A 19,746-nucleotide genomic window follows, 5' to 3' on the forward strand; every position below is an offset into this window, starting at 1 on the left:
AATCTGATATGAATTTTACCATACTGTGGGCCACCATGAACCACTAATTTGTGTCATATTTGGTGTGGAGGTTTTCATCATGTTCTACTGAAATATGGTCATAAAAATGTATATCACTAAAGGCACCTCTAATCCGAGGTGGTAGAGCGCATGTTTTTATTATTTTACATGGATTCAACCATGCCTGAACCTACGCGCAATATCGATTCTTTTCCTATACCTTTTTGGAGACACTTTTCACGTTTTCGAATCAGACATCCCCATTTATTATTTTGTTTTTTTGTGGTTGGTTGTGATCTAAGACTATTACCTTATTGTTGATAATGCCCCCCCCCCACCTCCTGTCCTCTTCCTTTCTCTCTCTTTACCAATATCTATGCCAACCAAAAAGATCTCTCTTTTTTATATCGATCATTCTTGGAGTTTCATAAAATCAACACATCCCTTAAAGGAAAACCCAACCTTGGTCATAAATGTTGTTGGAAAGGAGAAAAATAACGAAAACAGAATGGTGAAAATTTGAAAGAAATCAGACCAGTGATAAGAAAGTTATGGCTGCTTTAAAATTAAGATCCCTAAGACTATGTAGATTTCAAATTGGCAACTGGGTAAGGAAATTATAACAAGGGGCAAGGACAACGTTCCCATAGGCCATGTACTAATTTATCAGGGATTTGTGGTTTTCTCCTAAGTACCCATTCCCCTGGAGCAGAAATCTCAATATATCCAGGTAGTATATTGTTTTATGTCCTCATGAAAGAAAAATATAATTTTGAAGTATAACTTCTGAAAATAAAAAGACATTTTAGCCATTTTATGTATTGGGGTACATGGAAGAGTAGCCCTTGCCTTACATCACTATGACGTCACATATGCGGCCAATTTGAAGTCTCCATGGGTATAGTGATTACCAATTTTTACACCTTTTTAAAAATTCTTAACTTTCTTATTGTTTGTCCGATATTGTTCAAACTTTCATCTATCAACTTGTCTGATTTTTCTTTTTCCTCTAAAAACAAGTTTTTATTTGGGTTGGATTCCCCTTTAAACCCCTACTTATTTGACAAACAAAATATACTTGTGAAAGAACAACAGGACTCAATGTAATTAACTTCTTTTTGTTTTCTTTACAGCCAAGACTTTTTAAATCTCATTTACAGGGCATTATTACATATCAGAAAAAACACCTGAACGCAAAATAGAAACATCTTCTGTGTTTACATTGCTACACACTATAACCACTAGGTATTTACCATCAATCAAGTATAATATTACACTCTGTCAAAGTTTCAATGTACAACTTGCCAACCGGAGAGTAGAAATGTTTCTTCATAATAAAAAATAATAGTAATAATAAAAAAGGGAAATATCTACTCAGCTATGTCCAAAAAGGCAAGCTTTGTGGAGATCATCCCCTTTCTCATACACAACATAGACTTTATAATTCTAGATGCTATACACAATCAAACCCACTTCACAAATTACACCAGAGGGGGGAAAATGAAGATACTCGTTTCTACAGGCCTCTGATAACATGTACAAATATCCCTAATATGCTTACATGGGTAAAAATAAAGCCTCCTGATACAATACTTACACAGATCAGTTTATAAATAATGCTCTAAGACACCAAACACAGACCATGTTAAATATGCAGTCTGCATCTCAATAGAATATTTGATGTCCTACTATATGTACCCATACTCATTCAATGCTTGGCCAACCTCCTTTTTAAATTGGTTTTTAAAGGCGGCTTTCTTTTTATTTACCCCCCCCCCCCCCACCCAAACCCATACTACAAATGCTTTGCACCAAATGACAATGTCCACACAATAATAATATGGAAGCAATAAATGGTAAAATAAAGCAGCGACGAGACAGAATATCAATCACAACGATGAATCACTCTATTGTATCTCCCAAGAAGAAAATGCACAGGAACTTGACCAGAATGTGAGAAATTCCTCCTGTGGGTAATACAAAAATCTTCAATAAACTTTCCCCATTTCATGGTTTTATTTTGATCAAACAGAAAATGTGATAAATTGTCTTAAGGCCTCTAAATGAGGATTAATCTATAAATATTTGTATGAAAAAAAAGAATTTACAGCACAGAAATCATCTATACTATTGGCCCTACAAAAAAAAGTTGGATGAATAAATATGTGTAAGAATCAACTCAAAACCCTAATCTTGCATTTTGAGCCCAGATTCATAGATTGCGACCAATTCTAGCTTTTGTGATGATCTACTTAATCAAGACACAGTTTTTTCTCACAGTATTGGCTTTGGTCTCTATCTTCAAATTAAACAAAAAATGTTTCTCTTGTGCTGGGATTTGAACTAATAAATAATTTGGCAACCATGTGACACATGCTTGCTTCTAAAGTAATTGACCTTTCAGACAGACACCAGTGGGCTGTTTCCCAAAGATTTAAGTCTAACTAAAAATCACACTTAAATTCCCAGTTGATAACATGTACATTTACGCACTGGCACCTAAGCACGACTATTAGTCATACTAAAATATTTGTGAAACATCACCCCCATGTCTCAATTAGGAACCATAAACAAACTGATATCAAAATAGCACAATGTGAATAATGGAAGAAAACCTCTATGTAGCACAAGTCATCAATAGAGCAGGCCGTTTTCTGTAAAAGGATGATGGAATTCAAACAAATACCAAATATCAGTTTATTAACAAACAGAATCATGATATCTTGGAGAAATCAGAAAATGCATCAATCTAAACAATACCGTTTATTGTTGGCTTTTTAAAAACCATTAATATGTACATGTGAATAGGGTCTAAATCTTAAAAAAAAACTGTTTCATATATTATTTACCTTAATGCAAAATCCATTGTATACAGGAAGTATGACATCTGCTAAAGTATCACCATGGGAAAACAAAGAGCAAAGGAGCTATCTGTTTTAACATACATAGTGTGTTAATGAATCAATATGAATCATTGTATGTTAGGCAGAGATTTATGCATTCACACATGACAAACTGAGGTTATAATCACATAGCAATAGATTGAATAGGAATGAAAGAGTCATACCTGTTTCCAAGAACATGCTACAAAGAAGTCATTTCATCATGCAAAAGAAAAAAAATTACTGATGGTTTTCAAATCTGCCTATCTCAATGGTTTAAGAGCATAAATTGAAAATTGGACTAAAACAGAAATTAAAAATAACTGACTTAGAATCTTTTTTTTTCTTTCTTGTATTGTTGCATACTGAATTAGATTCTCAAAGGATATAATGATCTCTCTAGTTTGAGGTTTTATATGGGTTTTCAGGAATATTGATGGACAAAGCAGCAAAAATTTGGTTCAATTCATATTTAAATTATACTTTGTTTTAACTCTATTCTAATGCAGCACATTTTTCTTCAATAGTTTTGTCACCATAATTAAGGTGTATGAAGGTCATCAATAATAACAGTTTTGTGTGGCTAGCTAGCATTGCATTTCATGCAAAATAATGAAATTAGTAACCATCACAGACTAACACAAGCAAGAATGATCAACAATTCTCCACCTGTGATAAGCTGGAACATACAATTCCTTATAAAAACGTGTGACATGTTCTATGTTAATGGAAATATTGCAGAAAGTTAGTGACTAATTCTTTGGTACATGTAGATATTACAAGGATGAATAGAGAAAGCTAATACATACTCTACATCAGATTTCCAATCTATTTCATGACACAAAGCTCCATAAAGACACACACTACAAGTTTTTTTAAGTTATAACATAGTATAAACATGGATTTTGAACTAAAATTAATTGCATTAAATGTAGAGCACATTCTAAATTAAGGTTTGAATTTCATAACAAGAGATCAACGAGGATAGCTATGCACCACTGCACCTGCACACACTGTATTTTACACAAAATATGAAGGTATGTCCGAAATAGATGAATCAATAGCAATTTGTGAAAGCAAACCCAAAATTGAAGATTGATGATAAGGAACACCATACAAATCAATATGAGTGATTATGAATGATAAAAGAACAGTGTTACTGTGTCATCTTCCCTTTTTAAAATAAATCAGATGCAGGTTGGTGGTGAAAGTGGTCAGTTGGGATCTTAGTTGGGCCAGTAGTTGGTACCATAAGATGGTTTACTGGTCTTGGAGCTCTGTGAAGCCCCACCCTGCGATCGTCCAGTTGATCCTGCACCCTGGGTGTCACCCGGTAGCTGATGAGCCAACATGGCTGCGGAGTGGTGCGGTAGGATGGGTACGAATGGGGGGTAATGGGCCTGTTGAGCTGCACCGGCTGCTGGGTTCAATGCACCTGCTTGTGTTACTGCTGTCAGGGGGTAGTTGAACGGGGGTGGGGTTCCTGTATGAAAGCCTCCCTTGTTGTCAAACGGTTGGGTGTGCGACTTACTGGAATACGATGAACCGGCTAGGTCAGCTGGGCCTGTCGATGCTGAGCTCACTGAAGCTGTCACAATCAAAAGGGAATTAAAGATTTAACAGCATTTTCTATTACTATTTCATATTACAACATATTGCAATTACACATAATCTTACCTAACCATAGTTGCTTGATGCCTATGTTGGGGGGAAGAGGGCATTATCCCCTTTATTTATATTCCTCTACATTTTATTCATACATAGCAGCAAATTGATTTCACCAATTTAGTACACAATTTCATAATAAAAAAGACTGCCTTTCTCTATGCTTAAAATATTCTTAAATCTGTAGTTTGAAAGTAATTAAAACAAAATCAAGAGTATAAAAATATGTGAAAAATGTTTTACTACTAACTTGAAATTTTCAAATCTGAATTTCATTAACACATGTTAGCAAATTTTAAAATCTAAATATTCAGATAATAAATTATTATGAATTATGAAACTAAAACCTTTTATCAATACATTCAAATAATGAAAGAGACTGCACACCATCACATTTGATATTGTTGGCATGCACTTCTAGTATGTGAAATCTATGTTAGATAAACTAATTCAAGGTTGAATGCAATATTCAATAGTGCTAATTCTATTATGACCTCCACTACACAAGGCCATTAAGTCACAAAATCAACTACTACATGCAGGAAAGGATTCAAATTGATTACAAATCAAAATTTGTATGCAATTAATCATCTTGAGTCCTTAATAATAAAATTAAATGTGTTTGTCTTAATGGGCAATCTACTTGGAGTTTGCTTTTCATCGTTTTTGGAGAGGACTGTTCCATCAAAAGCACACTTATGTGTGTCAAATGGAACAGTGCCATACATGACACTTCATACAAAAAAAAGGAATACAAATCAAATTTGCACTCATTGGCCATTTTGTAGATCCTACACGGGGGCGACGGGCGATTTTGCCCCCATGACAGCCCAAATCGCCCCTAAAATTTTTCAAAACCCAATGCTTTGGGGCGACTATCTATTTCAGAATCGCCCCAATAAAATACCATCGACAATGTAAAAAAATACTTCACATAATTACGTTTTCCGGCGGCGGAGCAAGCGCATCTTTTATATCGCCCCCTTGCCAGCTTTAACCCTAACTAGGCCGGGCTTTTTTGGCTGTTCTGTGGCTGGGGGGGGGGTTGATTCAACCCCCCCCTGATATCTCGGCCGCCGATCACGCGAGCGCCGCAAAAATTTGCACACTGGTAGTGTGTGATGTAATCTACAAGGCTGTATGGTAAAATTTGCCAAAATAATGAGATTTTATTTTTTATGAATTAATTATGCTAATTTATGCATAAATCATACTTTTGCTCTAATTCACTAAATAAAGCTCCTAGAATGCTAATTTCTGGTAAAAATATTCTTTGTAGCATTCTTAACAATCGGAATTGAAAAAAACTTCGGTTTGGAAATCAATTTCTTATGTATTTTATTGTTTTATGAATTTCTTATGTATTTCTTTGTTTTTCAACCTTTTGTTTTTCTTTGTTTTTTTCACCAGATTTATTGCACAACCTTTTTGAAGCATAATTATGCTAAAATCAATTGATTTCAGCTGTTTAAAGTAAAAATAATCATATCTTTATGAATAAGATGAGAAAACTCAATTTGCATTGACTTTGTACACAAAATCACGTTTTGGAACAATTTTTGGTCTGACATGCACTTACGAAATGTTGCGTAATTTCGGAACCGCGTACTCGGGTGTCGTAAATTTGGTCTCAAAAGATGCGCGAGACTTAAAAGTATAAACTCTGCGAGTGGCGCGGTCAAAAAATTTCGCCCGGCGGAATGCTCGCAGAAAATGTTGAGGGGGGGGGTTGATTCAACCCCCCCCCCCCGGCCATTTTAGGGTTAAGTAACGGTCGATGCAATATCCGAACCTTCCGTAACACCGGAAGCTTCGCGATTGTAAATAAACGCGCAATGCAATATGGGATGCGGAGTACGCATAGTCTTTAGCACGGGGTTTTTAGAATTGTTGACGCACTTGCCGCATGGCTTATGTACATGTACGCGTGCACGATTAGACTGCACAGCTGGTAACGAGACCACGTGCATCGTACGGTATATTATGTGCACTAGGCATGCACAGAATTGTATGCGATCAGCTGGTGATTGTGACAGCGCTGATTATCGAAATCGTCGAGTCGGAGTGCGAGATGGATAAGTTTCTAATTCGAGTTCAACCTGGCTCTGCCAAACGGCCAGAGCCAGCGCCAGAAGCCTCTCCAAAACGAGATACTGTTTTTTTTTTGGGGGGCTTGTCAATTTTTTTTCTGGTACGAAATCTTATATTATTACGCCACTGCTCTGGTGGGATCACTGTTGTTTATTGTAATGTAAGGCCTGTAGCCTACACAGTAATTGCAGTTGAAAAATGTTCTGAGCTTTTAGGCATCACATTGAGTTTCGGAATGTCAAAAGGTAATTGCTGATACGCGATAAAAAAAGTAGCCCCATGAATTAGAAAATAGCCCCAAGATATTCAGTGGTAGCCCCAATGTAAAAAAAAAAGTAGCCCCTAAAAAAAATACACTACTTATGGCTGTATGAAAACTACAATATAAGCTAAGAATATGATTATACCTGTAACTCTGCCTGTTAGTTTGTACACATCACACCAGATGAGAGATAGATGCAAACCAGATGCAGCAAGGCATTACCAGGTAATAGGTGAGAAGAAAGTAAAGGGTGAGAGAGAGAAAGAGGAGTTGGGGTCACAGCAAGTCATAACAAGACAAAGGGAGAGAGATAGAAAGAAAGAAAAAAAATGAATGAGGAGATGAAGGACAAATTAAATGTATTTCAGTTATTTATAACCAGGAAATAAAGGGGGGGGAATGGGAGATGGATGAAAATTAGAATGTGAATATAAAAAGTGGTGTTAGGAAATTTACAGTGTGGTGTAATTATTAATCATAATTAAATGGAGGTGTAGGGGAAAACAGATGAAAAAAATCAATCAAAAAAAAAAAAAAAAAGGAAACCAGGAGAAAAAAGGGAAAAGGGGGTGATAAATAGAAGTGAAAGATATTGTGAGAATGTGGGTAAAAAAGATCAAAAGACAGATTTAGTTGACACACATGGTTATAATCATAAGGGGTAAACTCTAATGTGAGTGACAAAAATATCTAGTACTATTGTAAAGCATGATTGTAAATGCAGTAACTAGTATCAACTTGAAGCAATCTTTAAGCATTACAAAATAGTTGCAATTACTAATATCTGCCATATGTCTGTCAATAATACTTCTTGCTATGTGAATTTCTCTTAAAGGGATGGTCCGGGCTGAAAATATTTATATCTCAATACATAGAGTAGAATTCACTGAGCAAAATGCCGAAAATTTCATCAAAATTGGATAACAAATAATAAAGTTATTGAAGTTTAAAGTTAGTTTAAAGTTGTGAAAACAGTCATGAATATTCATTAGGTGGGCTGATGATGTCACATCCCCACTTTCTGTTTTTTATGTTATTACATAAAATCAAAATTTTTTCATTATTGTGTGAATAATAATGAAATAAGTTGCAGCAATAAATATCTAATGCAATAAATCAGATGTCAATCCAATTTTTTTAGTTCTTGGAGGAAAAAATTTGAATAAACCTAATTTCATATAATAAAATACAAAAGAACAAGTGGTGATGTGACATCATCAGCCCACCTCATGAATATTCATGACTGTTTTCACAAAATATTGCTAAACTTTAAAATTCAATAACTTTATTTGTTATCTGATTTTGATGAAATTTTCGGCATTTTGCTCAGTGAATTCTACTCTATTTATTAAGCTATAAATACTTTCAGCCCAGACCATCCCTTTAATGGTAATTTCAGAATGTCCTGTTGGCTCTGTAGACAGAAATGTTTGTCTAATTAAAGCAAAATTCAGGCAGTCTTGGTGAATAATATCATAAAATATTCATTTGAATGTAACCAGTTCTAATCAAATTCATCTTTAATTTTGTTAGCATATGCTATACCATCTTGGTTTAAGAATAAACAGCTGTATTGCCATGTTGTGGTTATGGTAATTAGTTAGAATTTATAAAATGCAAACAATTTGTGATGCAAATTTCATGCATATCATGCTCTCTATACTGCAAGCTACCATAAATCACCTACCATTCAGCTAACAAATTATCACATCAACTCATTAACTATCATACACAACTACTCCCTTCATAAAGTTCTGCAACTGCCGACCTATAAGACGTTTTAACAGATTACAGCATTCTTTCTCTTACAAGGGCGTTTCATGAAGCTTGCTTGCAATGACAAGTTGCACAATCAATGATCAAATACAAATTCTAGTAAAAGTGATCTCTGAAGCAGTGCTAAGTGTGTATATAGCAGCTGACTTATTCATGCATATAAAGAATTGTGCATGTACCTCTATAAAAAAAAAGAGAAAAAAAGAACCTGGCACCAGATTTTTGTCTCTCATAAGTTTTAATACTGAGACTGGCTGTTGCACAAATTTTCTTGTAAAAACAGGTGTTACATGATATTCAATACGTTATCATTCAAGCCCTTAATGCTGGATATGATACAGAACATCAAAGTGCATTGTAAAAAAAAAAAAAAAAACCCACAATACACCAATATGAGGACCCATTCATACTATGCAATTAATTCACATGTAACCACTTCATAACCATCAGCAAAGAAACATTTTTCGATTTTCCCCTCCAAAATTTTGTATTTGTTTTCTATCTGTGGACCAATGTACTCTGATACATTTGGTGGGAAGAATATGAACTGTACTTCCAGAGAGTAAATAATTGTTTAAATGGTACTCTTGCATACCGCGTCCAAGAAGACTTCATCTATTCCGACTGAATTCTCTTTCGACTGATCGCACATGATAATGAATAAAATCATGAAATTACAGAACTTTGTGTAACTGAAACCTGGTGATAATGTTAAGCTTCTTGTTAGAAATAGAGAGCTATTGAAGATAATGGAGAAGCGTTCTCAAATCAATTCTTAAATTTGAAGGAAAAAGACATAATTTTCCCTGTTCACTGGCCATTACGTAAAGATGGTTATGAATGTTCAACAGTAAAAAAAAAACTGCTTGGTATGAATGGGGATGATGATCATGTAATGAATGTTACCTGTAACCCCTGAGCCTTTAGACTGTGAAACACTGTTGTACCCTCCCTTATTGAAGTCAGGTGTTTGGGTTAGTTCATCATAACCTGGTAGGAGTAACCACACCATAATCATACACAGGAGTTAGAGATGATGGTGACATTCAGTATCATAGCAACACCAATGCATATGATTGGGACTGACAATGTAAACAATAACTTCCACTAATGATGTATTTTGGTTTAAATAAATTAAAGCATGTTTGAATCAGTGTTGTTACATTGGGTAGTCAAATGTGATGGATACCCTTTTTAAGTACATTTTGATTTATTTTTATTTACCCAAACTAAAAAAAAAATAGTTAGGGATGATAGAATGTTAGTATAATGGTTGACCTGACTTAACAAGACCAATAGTAAAACAAAACATATAACCTAGCAGCTCCCAAAGAGAGTTGCCATATTTGCTCCTCATGTGTGAACATCATGTTTAGACTAAGTAAATCCCTCTTGAAACCTTTCTCTTAGAGTCTGATAGAGATGTGGACTGATACTATAACCAGGTTTGTAAATGACAAAAAATGTTTTTTTGATAGAAACAAGTGGGGCAAAACATCTCATCCTTTTCCTTAATGTCATATAGCACAAAAGTATCCCAGAATAAATGAATAGGAACCATAATTATGATAACAATTCAATACACTAAAGTAACATGTTCAACCCTCATAGTCAAATATGTTGGCTGATCAGAGACCTAAACATGTCACCACAATGAGTTCTGAAGAACGAAAGTATTATAAGTCATCATCATTTCAGCCAATTAAAGAATGAGAATCAATGAGAGATCCAATAAATGAATCATTATTGGATAATAGTTAGTACAACAACAACAACTGGGTGGTAACATAAAGCCCATCCTAAGTTACACACAAATTTACACATGTCTGGTGACTTGTTCTTGAGTGCTGACGCTATTTCTCAATCACTTTGATTCCTATCAGCTATACATGATAATCTGTCGTTTGTAAAATAATTGTTTGTTGCTAACAGGCATCTGGATGTAAAGTTCAAATTTGTCAACATTTGACAAGTCAATATTATTGTCTTTAAACAGGGGGGGGGGGGGGGGGTGTATCTCATTCAGCACAAGAACCAGTGGTGTGTATACGTTGTACATAACTTACAAACATCTTTATGAAACATCAATGGGGTAGAATATCACAAGTGATGTAAAATGTAATGAAATCAACAACATTCCTTGTCCTGACCGACATCAACAAGATTAATCCTGACAAATATGTAACTGTGGATGCCACTGTACTGACAGTGTAACTAATGTCATTCTTGTTTCCTTTCGCCATACAACCAATGCTGCATGGAGCTAACCTTACCTGTACCGTAAGCATTATGTGATGCTGGTTGTGTGTAACCGCTCTGCTGGAAGGCAGAATGTGGTGTCGTTCCTGTTTGAGCTCGGTTCGTTGGTTGCACCTGCGTGTATACAAGCAGAATTATGAACAATGATGCAGTCAAACTCACTTCACAAAGACTTATAAGTGTCTCCAGATTGGTGAATGATGAGACAAAGACTTAAAATCTACATGACATCTTTCTCACTTTCAACTTTTTTCTTCCTCCTTAACCCTAACGGGCCGGGAGCGGAATCCGCCCCCCTACATTTTTCACGATAAATCTGCAGCACGAAGTTTTTGAAGTGCGCAGCTCACTAACCTTTTCCTTACAATTCTCGGCGCAACTTTTTAGACCACATTTGCGATGGCTGGGTACGCGGTTACAAAATTACGCAACATTATGTAAGTGCATGTCAGAACCAAAACTGCTCAAAAACGTTAATTCATGTACAAATCCAATGCAAATTGTGTATTTAGCCAAAATTCATAAATGTATTATTTCTACTTTTACTGATTAAACTTTATTAACTTTGTCTTATGATAAGACTTAAGTCTGCAACAATTTCCATCGTAAGAAACAATAAAAAACAAAAAAGTTGAAAAAACAAAGAAATACATAAGGAAAAAAAAAATACATGAGAAAAAATTGAGATACCAAATTTTTTAAACAATACATTTGATCGTGATCCTACAAAGAGTCTGTGAATAAAAAATTAGCAGCAGTTTTGGGGCCATATGATAGTTGATTAGAGCAAATGTTTTATTTCATGCATAAATTTGCATAATTAATTCATTAAATAAAAAATCTTATTATTTCAAAAAATTAACCATACAGCCTTGTAGATTTTATCGTACACTACCACCATGCAATTTTTTGCGGCACTCACACGATCGAAGGCCAAGATCTGGGGGGGGGGGGGATGGGTCCAAATAACATTGCTCTTTTAGGGTTAAACAGCTTTGCTTACTGAGCTGTACCGGAAGGATTTGAACATAACCATTCCTGGAAAAACTATCAATACCAATTCATCCATATCGAATGCAGATATCAAACATTCTTACACACACACCTACCTATACTATAAAGATTTCCTTATACATGTACATGTATCTATCATAACCATTGTATATCATGATGATGAGTTTACTTGTACTAGATGCTCTTGAGTTGTAAATAATTAATATAGTGTGACAGATGCAAGACTGGGTATCCTGCATCATTGTTCAATTTGGCCCCTATCATAATCAAATATACATTAAATACAAATAAATATGGGCTATGAAGAAGCTAATTTACACTACTGACAGCAGGGAAGACTGCAGGATACTGAAGACCAGGTGGCATAAGTCCTGCTGGTCCCGCTGCGTAGTAAGGTAGAGTGCTGTAGCCTGGATAACCAGGGGGTAGTGTCGTGTTTAAGAAAGGCGCCTGCTGTTGCGTTTGTGTCTGATGATGTGCCCCTTGTCCTGCAGCTAATCATATCAAAAGAAATAAAATATAAGAATAACTTAGTTAAGACACTGATTTTGGAATAACTTAGGATTGTCGGATTGTGCAATATATATGCTCAAAGTTTTTCTCCGAGGATTTGTATCCTTTGGCCAAAAGAAATAAACTTTTGTGAGCCCTGGCCTATGCATAACCATTTTTACTCTTTTTTGTTTCGGTCCTGTTCAAAACTCGATAAATTTAACTATCCAAATGTTTCTATTTATTTGATGAATCAATTAAAACTATTAGAAATATCAGGAAATGCTCAATTTTGAGTTAGGAGAGTTTTTATCTTGATACAAGCTGTGGATACAAGTCACTACGAGATGATATCTATATTTACCTAACGCTGAACCTGCTGTTGGTTGATGTTGTTGCGTTGAGAGGGATGTAGCAACCGGTGAAGCAGCATCATTTCTTGGAAACTTACTTGCCTCTGTGACAGAATACGGTGTGTTCCCTAATGAGTTTGTATCTCGACCTGTGTTCAATGTTGTCGTAGCCAGCTGCTGGAATGGCTGAAAGAATGAGACAGATCAACTTGAACATCCAAGTTTTCAAATGATTTATAAACCTAAACAACCTTATTCAAATAATTTTGCTTGCACAATTCTGAGAGGGGGATGTGGGGGAATGCAGAGAGCAGAAGAGTTTAGCTACACATTACAACAGAAAAATCGAATGAATATGAAAATCAATTACCAATATTGCAATTATGAATTCATGAAGTTACAATTTCATATCACTACATTACAATTCAGAGAGGATGGTGTAATGTCTGAGTGTATGAGGGGCTGATCAGAGACTTACAAAGATATCACCAGAATATATTCTGAAGAACGAAAGTATTAGTCATCAAACATCATTTCAGCCAAGAAAATTAAGTAAATAAAAAGATCTAAAGTAATGGATAACATTCTGATTACTCACCATAGGTAATCTTCCTATTTGCATTTGGAAATCTTCATACATGTAAGGTTGATGTGCTGGCTGTATGGGAAAAGAAATATGAAAATTTGTCAGAAGTGTGCAGATTTTGTAAAGGTTTCATTCTGCGTTTACCACACAATAATAACAATAAAATGAAAGAAGGGAATGTCCGGGACATTCTATTGAATAATATTGTTAAGTAGGACATTTGGTATCATTTGAAAGGGTAAAAAAAATTATACAACTTAAACGTACATGTCTTTTAAGCAGAGACAGGTAGTAAGCATGTTTTGGGATTTGGTACTTTCTTCTCCTTGATAGAAACAAATAAGTTCTTATATTAAGTGAATTCTCACATAGGCTTTAAAACATAAAATTTACTTTGATCCTCTTTGAATTCATTGTGCGATTTGTTACTAACTTAACTGGAATTTATCTGTAAGGATTTTTTTTCAGACATTGCTATCTATTCTGGAACAATTTCAAAAAGAGAGGTGAAACTTACAATTGGATTGACAAGTGGAAATCCTGCACCAATGAGGTTTGGATGGTACATAAAGGGCATCCCTGGTGGCAAGTTGGGTGGCAGTTTGGCTAAGAACAAAACAAACAAAAATCATTAATTTGTTGAAAAAACAAAGAAAGGGAGTGATTTGGTTCAGCCAATAAAAATATTTACTGAATTCAAAAATATGAATTGGATCAACCGAAGAAGAAGGTGGGCAATTACATTAAATAATTCCTTTTTTAAATGTCCGCCCCCCATTTTAATGCATTTTACTTTACTTCATGAACTGCTAAAGCCATCATAATTTGAGAACATTATAACCTTTCATCTGAACTAAAAAACAGATACAAAGTGTCTCAGGCAGGCGCTATATGTAGGGAGGTAGATGTAAGTACTTCATAAAATCGCCCGAATCCATCTTTGGAAAGAATAAACTGTTTATACCGTATGGGATAGTTAGAAGACATGTTTTTCAGTATAAAGACCAATCAGTGTTTCCACCTGAATCATCAGTTTTCAGTAGAACGAAAGTTGAAAATCAGTTTGTTACATCATGTTGGTCTTCTCATTCAAAGTATATACTTCTCTATAGTATACCTTCACATGAAAGCATGTCATCTCAATGGTTTTTTTTTAAACGTATTATTTTGGATAGAGTGAAAGTGGTATTTACATATTTAAAAAAATCATTGTGTAACATGATCATCAACAAAATACTCAGGCTTATATTCACAAAGGTGTACTAAGTTAAACCATGACTTCAATCAGTGGTCTGCTTCAAATATATTAAGTTTGTGAAATCCATAATAGTAGATTTTTATTTCATCAGCATTTTTTTTAAAAACCCGAACAATTAAAATTTCCTAGGAATGAGAGTTTCAATGTTTTCTTTGACCATTACAGCTTTCATGTAAGACCAAAATCAACAAGACAGCATCAATAATTATAGTTACCAATAGTTAAACTACATAATTAAATAATGGTTTAACATCATGTGCTATTTGGTAAATATAAGACCTGTCCTTTATTATACTCACCTGATCCCTGTGAAACTGATTTTGATCCCGCTAGTCCCGCCGTGGTCGTTGTGTACCCTAACGATGACGATGTCAGCACCGATGATGACGTTGAAGATACACTGTTGAGCGTCGCTGATACAAGATTACTGGACCCTAATGACTAAAGTAAACAAAAATGAAAAAATTATAACATAAATAAACAATTTGTAAGAATTTCAAAAATATTTCAAATATTCTTCCTGAACCCCGAATATACTGAAACATACAATATTCAACAGAATTGCCAAAACTCAAATACTCTTGTATTGGCACTCCGACAATCGTCCAGACTTTTGTAATATTCAGTGCACCTCAGAAAAGTGGAAGTATTTCTAGATCAGTAGTGCTATATATATGCCAATTATCACTATCATTAACATTATAAAAAGCACTGCAATGTGGATATATTGGATGAAATGAGATAAATCTGACAATACATTCCTTTGAGGTCTTAATTTCATGCCAAAAAAATGCAGCATATTAAATAAGCAATGGATGAAAATTGCTCAAACAGTAAACAGCTTTCTATTCTAGATGGTAGGAATTGACACAATTGTTTGACAAGATAGTTAAAATTGGTTTCACATTCTAAGAATACAGAATTAGCATCAAGTTAAGATTCAATTAGAAATGATTTGGAAACTTGTGAAATGTGCTCTTTTATCTCCAGTGTGTATGGAGCTATTAAAAGGGAATCATTTTCACTGCATCTGATCTCAGATAAAAAATTGATTGCTACTATTAACAATAATTTGAGTTTGAGAAATGATGGTAACTCACCTGTCCTTGTCTGGTATCTAAACCTGCCAGCTTGGTACTGGACAACGTGGTAGTCGCCTGCGACACACTGCTGCTTGCACTCATCCCGCTTGACAAATGACCAGAACTTGACAGACTACTCCCTACTGACACTCCTACCGTTCCTCCGCTGCTACTGCCACCGCTGACCACAGACGACGATAAGACCCCTCCGCTGCTCAGACTGCCTGCTGTCTGAGACGGCGAGGAGTAACCAATTGTACTAGGTCCAGAGGATAGTCCTCCTGAAAGGCCTGATGACCCCATGGGGGTTGAGAATGCACTGGTTCCACCGCTGGAGAGTTCTGATGTTTGGTATTGGGAGCTGGATGTGGTTGGCATACTTGATGATCCCGATATTCCCGGTGAACCATATGAATTTGGTACCTAAGAAACAGCAGAACAAACAAACTCAGAATATGGGTATAGGCAAACGTGTTGTATTTCCATAACTGCTATTAAGTGAGTGCACATAGGCTACTATTTGTCAGAAACTTTCATAAATGTACTTCTATCAATAGATGGAATGCGACTACCTTCTAATAATGGAACACATGGCAATCAAACCTCTACATTTGATCTAACAATTAGTTACAACACAATGGATAAGTATTCCAACAATTAAAATAAATAATTAAATAATAAAAATATAAAAAGGATTTGTATAGTGCACGTATCCACCTTGCTAGGTGCTCAAGGCGCTCCTATATTACCCCGGCTAAGCCAGTCTACCGATTCTGGTGCGCACAGCTTTTTGAGGAATTACTTCCTGCCGGTACCCATTTACCTCACCTGGGTCGAGTGCAGCACAGTGTGGATAAATTTCTTGCTGAAGGAAAACACGCCATGGCTAGGATGGACATTTTTCTCTCAAACTTCTAAAAAAAATATTAATAGAAAAATGGAAAATGGTAACTGCAGGCCCCCTCCCAATAAAATGCAGTTTGAATCACTTACTCTTAAATATAGCAGTATTTAAAACGATAAACTAAACAGAATTGGTACATACCTGTCTGTTGACACCGATAGACTGACTCGTTGAGAGCCCAAAGCCTGATGATGATGAGAGACTGGCAAGCTGTGATAACTGGGATGTTGTCTTGTCTTTATCTGCAAAAAAAAACAAGCAAAACATTTTAATGTCTGTTTTTTCTGATGTTCATTTCTCACTAGAGCTTAGTTTTCCTGATACAAAATCCTATGGATTAGCATCTTTACATTTTATTTATTTCTTGTTTGAATTTATAGCTAGTAAGTGTAGGTGTATGAGAAAAGTTTGCACTTGGTTACTGATAAAAAATTAAGTTTTATAATCATAATTGTATACAAATAACCATCAAATAATAAGACATATTGTGGATCACTCCCTTGCTACGTCAGAAGCAATCATTCATTTAGGCGTGTCGTGGTCTAGTGGTTCTGAATCTCGCCTTTCAAACAGAGGGTCGTGGGTTCAAATCCTAGCCGTGGTGTGTTTTCCTTCAGCAAGAAATTTATCCAGACTGTGCTGCACTCAAACCAGGTGAGGTAAATGCTGTGTGCACCTGAATCGGTAGCCTAGCTTAGCGGGTAATATTATAGCAGGGCCGCTGGGAGAACAGTTTTCGGAACTGAAGTGGCTACCCTGGGTAAATATGCCGTTATTATTATCATTCATCCCTTTTGAAAAAAAAAAGCATTACAAGATCAGGGTCAAATGACTGATTACCGGTAAAAATGGCTTAACAAGCAAAGTGTACTTACTATCAATTGATTGTACTGAGGAGGGTTTCTGTGATGTGAGGTATGCGTTGGTCTTCATATCGTTTTGGTTTGGTAGAGGAATAGGGTCTGGTGTCATCTGAAATCATAAAAACAAAATCATTGGGGGTTGCAATAGACTCTCTACCAAGATGTGAAAGTGACAAGGGCCACTTGAATGTGAAGTAAATGGGCATCCAATAGGAAGAAACTCCTTGAAAATGATGTTAAATTGTCAATGCCTGCTCATTAATATCGTTAAATGAAAAGAAAACTTAGATTCCAGAATTTCAAGGCAAAGTATCAAGTTCTATGTATATAAGGATGGATTTATATCTGAACAATTTGATATTAATAATTCTATATGTAAAAGAAACATGTTTTGCAAGAAATGCAAAAGTTTCCAAAGAGATTTGTAATACCTGTTTCTGTTGTGAATTCTGCCCATAATGGGGTGGTCCTCTCTGTTGTGAAGGATCCAATGACTGTTGAGGGACACTAGAAGGTGGTGCATTCACCAATGTATTTGTACTCATCCCAACTGGACTCATTCCCGTTGATGCTGGGTACGGCGATTCATTACTCTTACTATACGATAGATGGTTTGCACTGGTCCCTGGACTATTAACACTGTATAACAACAAAGTTAGCAGAATAAAAGTAAGATCTTTTAAAAGACAGACTGTAGATTTTGATGAGAACCAAACAAATATTTACTTAAGATTTTTTTGTGATATTCAAGTTAAGGAATAAAATAATTACATGTTAAACTGGAGAATACATTATGAAATATTTACACTCCGATCTTGTTGATCTGGCCAACCCGGGTTTCAGAGTCAATACATACATGTAACTGCACAATAGAACTACAGTGAAAGAGGTCATTAAAGGTAACATAGAGAGGATTAAAACTCTAAAGAGATTATTATCTTGGCTGCACCATATTAGGGCATCCTGTTCTATTTTTCATAGTAAAAAGGAATAGATACATGTAGTCTGCTCAATTACCAATGATCATAATTGATCCTTTAATTGACTGGTCAATCTTATCATGTAACTTAGATTTAATAACAAGTTGAAGACAATCAAAGACTTACCTGAAAGCACTATTAGAAAGTCCACCACTCGTTGAGAGCGTGGACGACATCGACGAAGGCATCGAGCTGGAGGAGAGCCCAAAATCAGTCACTGCTGGATCCATGGTGATGTCCATAGCTCCAAACTGAACATCTAGAGCACCCAGACCACGGGCTGAGTTGGGCATCTCTACGGCTGAAGCAGGGATCTTGGTGGAAGGAGGGGGAAGCTTTTTACGGGTCGGCTTGGATTGCGTTGGAGCCCTTGATGAGGGTGGTAGCTGTCCTGCTTGTGATTGGTCCATACCCATCTAAAAGACACAGAGGAATACAATACATTGTGGATATTTATGTAGTTTAAAAGGCATAACCTGTTACAGAACACAGGACTAAACCGTAATTGGTGGCTGCATATACATGTATAATCCTACTACACGTGCAACCACTCATCTTATTACTTGCGTGTTTTTCTAACTGCTCCTATACATTAACAAATTGAGGGGCTTTTGCTTTCGGGGAACCTGATAAAACAATCTTTTGTACATATGACACTTATTTTTCTCCGTTCTTACTTCACTTCTTTATTTGAGAACATTTTTCTTCATATGAACTAGGAAACAACATTTCAGGAAGGTCCCACATATAGTCAATCAGATGTACAAGCTTCACATCATAGTCAATAAAGCATTATAACAATAAACAGTAATAACATGATTGATAGGCTCTGGTGGAATCTCTGAAAATGTTTTTATACTGACCTGCACTTGTTTGCTCTGTTGTTCTGCCATGGAATTCATATTCTGAGTCTTGCTGGGATCCCGGAACTGACTGAAGACACTGCTACTATCTCTCCCGCTAGCTGCTGGATCACTTACTCCTAGTGAGGTTGAAGGGGCTTGGACAGACTTGCCGAACAGAGCTGCAAGGTCAATGCTGCAATAAACACATTGTGTAGAAACAGTATTATCTTTAGAGAGATTGGCAGAAGTAATAGGTGCCAGTCTACCAATGCTTGGAGTTGTGACAATGACCAAAGCCACTCAAAAAAGATGTGTCAATCAACATAAAGACATATATTTGAAGTGTCAGACATCAATGTGGATAATCATAAAAATGTTTTTTTTATATAAAGAATATAATTCACCTACATTTATTCCATAGCATATAGCCAACA

The 19,746-nt window shown here is 35.7% G+C and overlaps 1 protein-coding gene across 21 annotated transcripts in view; it reads right to left on the bottom strand.

The window, feature by feature from the left end:
* Positions 1-1,107: 1,107 nt before the first annotated feature.
* LOC129260966 (ubiquitin-associated protein 2-like) overlaps positions 1,108-19,746 on the bottom strand; it is a 44,572-nt gene continuing 25,933 nt past the window's right edge. For 4 of the 21 annotated variants that reach the window (XM_054898983.2, XM_054898982.2, XM_064114169.1 and 1 more), the window contains exons 11-24: positions 19,331-19,505; positions 18,594-18,883; positions 17,919-18,126; positions 17,500-17,596; positions 16,766-16,866; positions 15,739-16,143; positions 14,938-15,079; positions 13,898-13,986; positions 13,393-13,452; positions 12,806-12,980; positions 12,268-12,443; positions 10,950-11,049; positions 9,583-9,666; positions 1,108-4,470 (exon numbers count right to left, since the gene is read on the bottom strand). In XM_054898983.2, coding sequence (XP_054754958.2) covers positions 4,109-4,470; positions 9,583-9,666; positions 10,950-11,049; positions 12,268-12,443; positions 12,806-12,980; positions 13,393-13,452; positions 13,898-13,986; positions 14,938-15,079; positions 15,739-16,143; positions 16,766-16,866; positions 17,500-17,596; positions 17,919-18,126; positions 18,594-18,883; positions 19,331-19,505 — 2,464 coding nt within the window. In that variant the 3' untranslated portion in view covers positions 1,108-4,108. Of the gene's footprint in view, positions 4,471-7,045; positions 7,058-9,582; positions 9,667-10,949; positions 11,050-12,267; positions 12,444-12,805; positions 12,981-13,392; positions 13,453-13,897; positions 13,987-14,937; positions 15,080-15,738; positions 16,144-16,765; positions 16,867-17,499; positions 17,597-17,918; positions 18,127-18,593; positions 18,884-19,330; positions 19,506-19,746 lie in introns of all 21 variants that reach the window. The other 17 variants (XM_064114181.1, XM_054898984.2, XM_064114183.1 and 14 more) reach the window with 6 other exon arrangements.

The sequence above is a fragment of the Lytechinus pictus genome, unplaced genomic scaffold, assembly GCF_037042905.1.
Source record: "Lytechinus pictus isolate F3 Inbred unplaced genomic scaffold, Lp3.0 scaffold_19, whole genome shotgun sequence".
In the NCBI taxonomy this organism is placed as follows: Eukaryota; Metazoa; Echinodermata; class Echinoidea; order Temnopleuroida; family Toxopneustidae; genus Lytechinus; species Lytechinus pictus.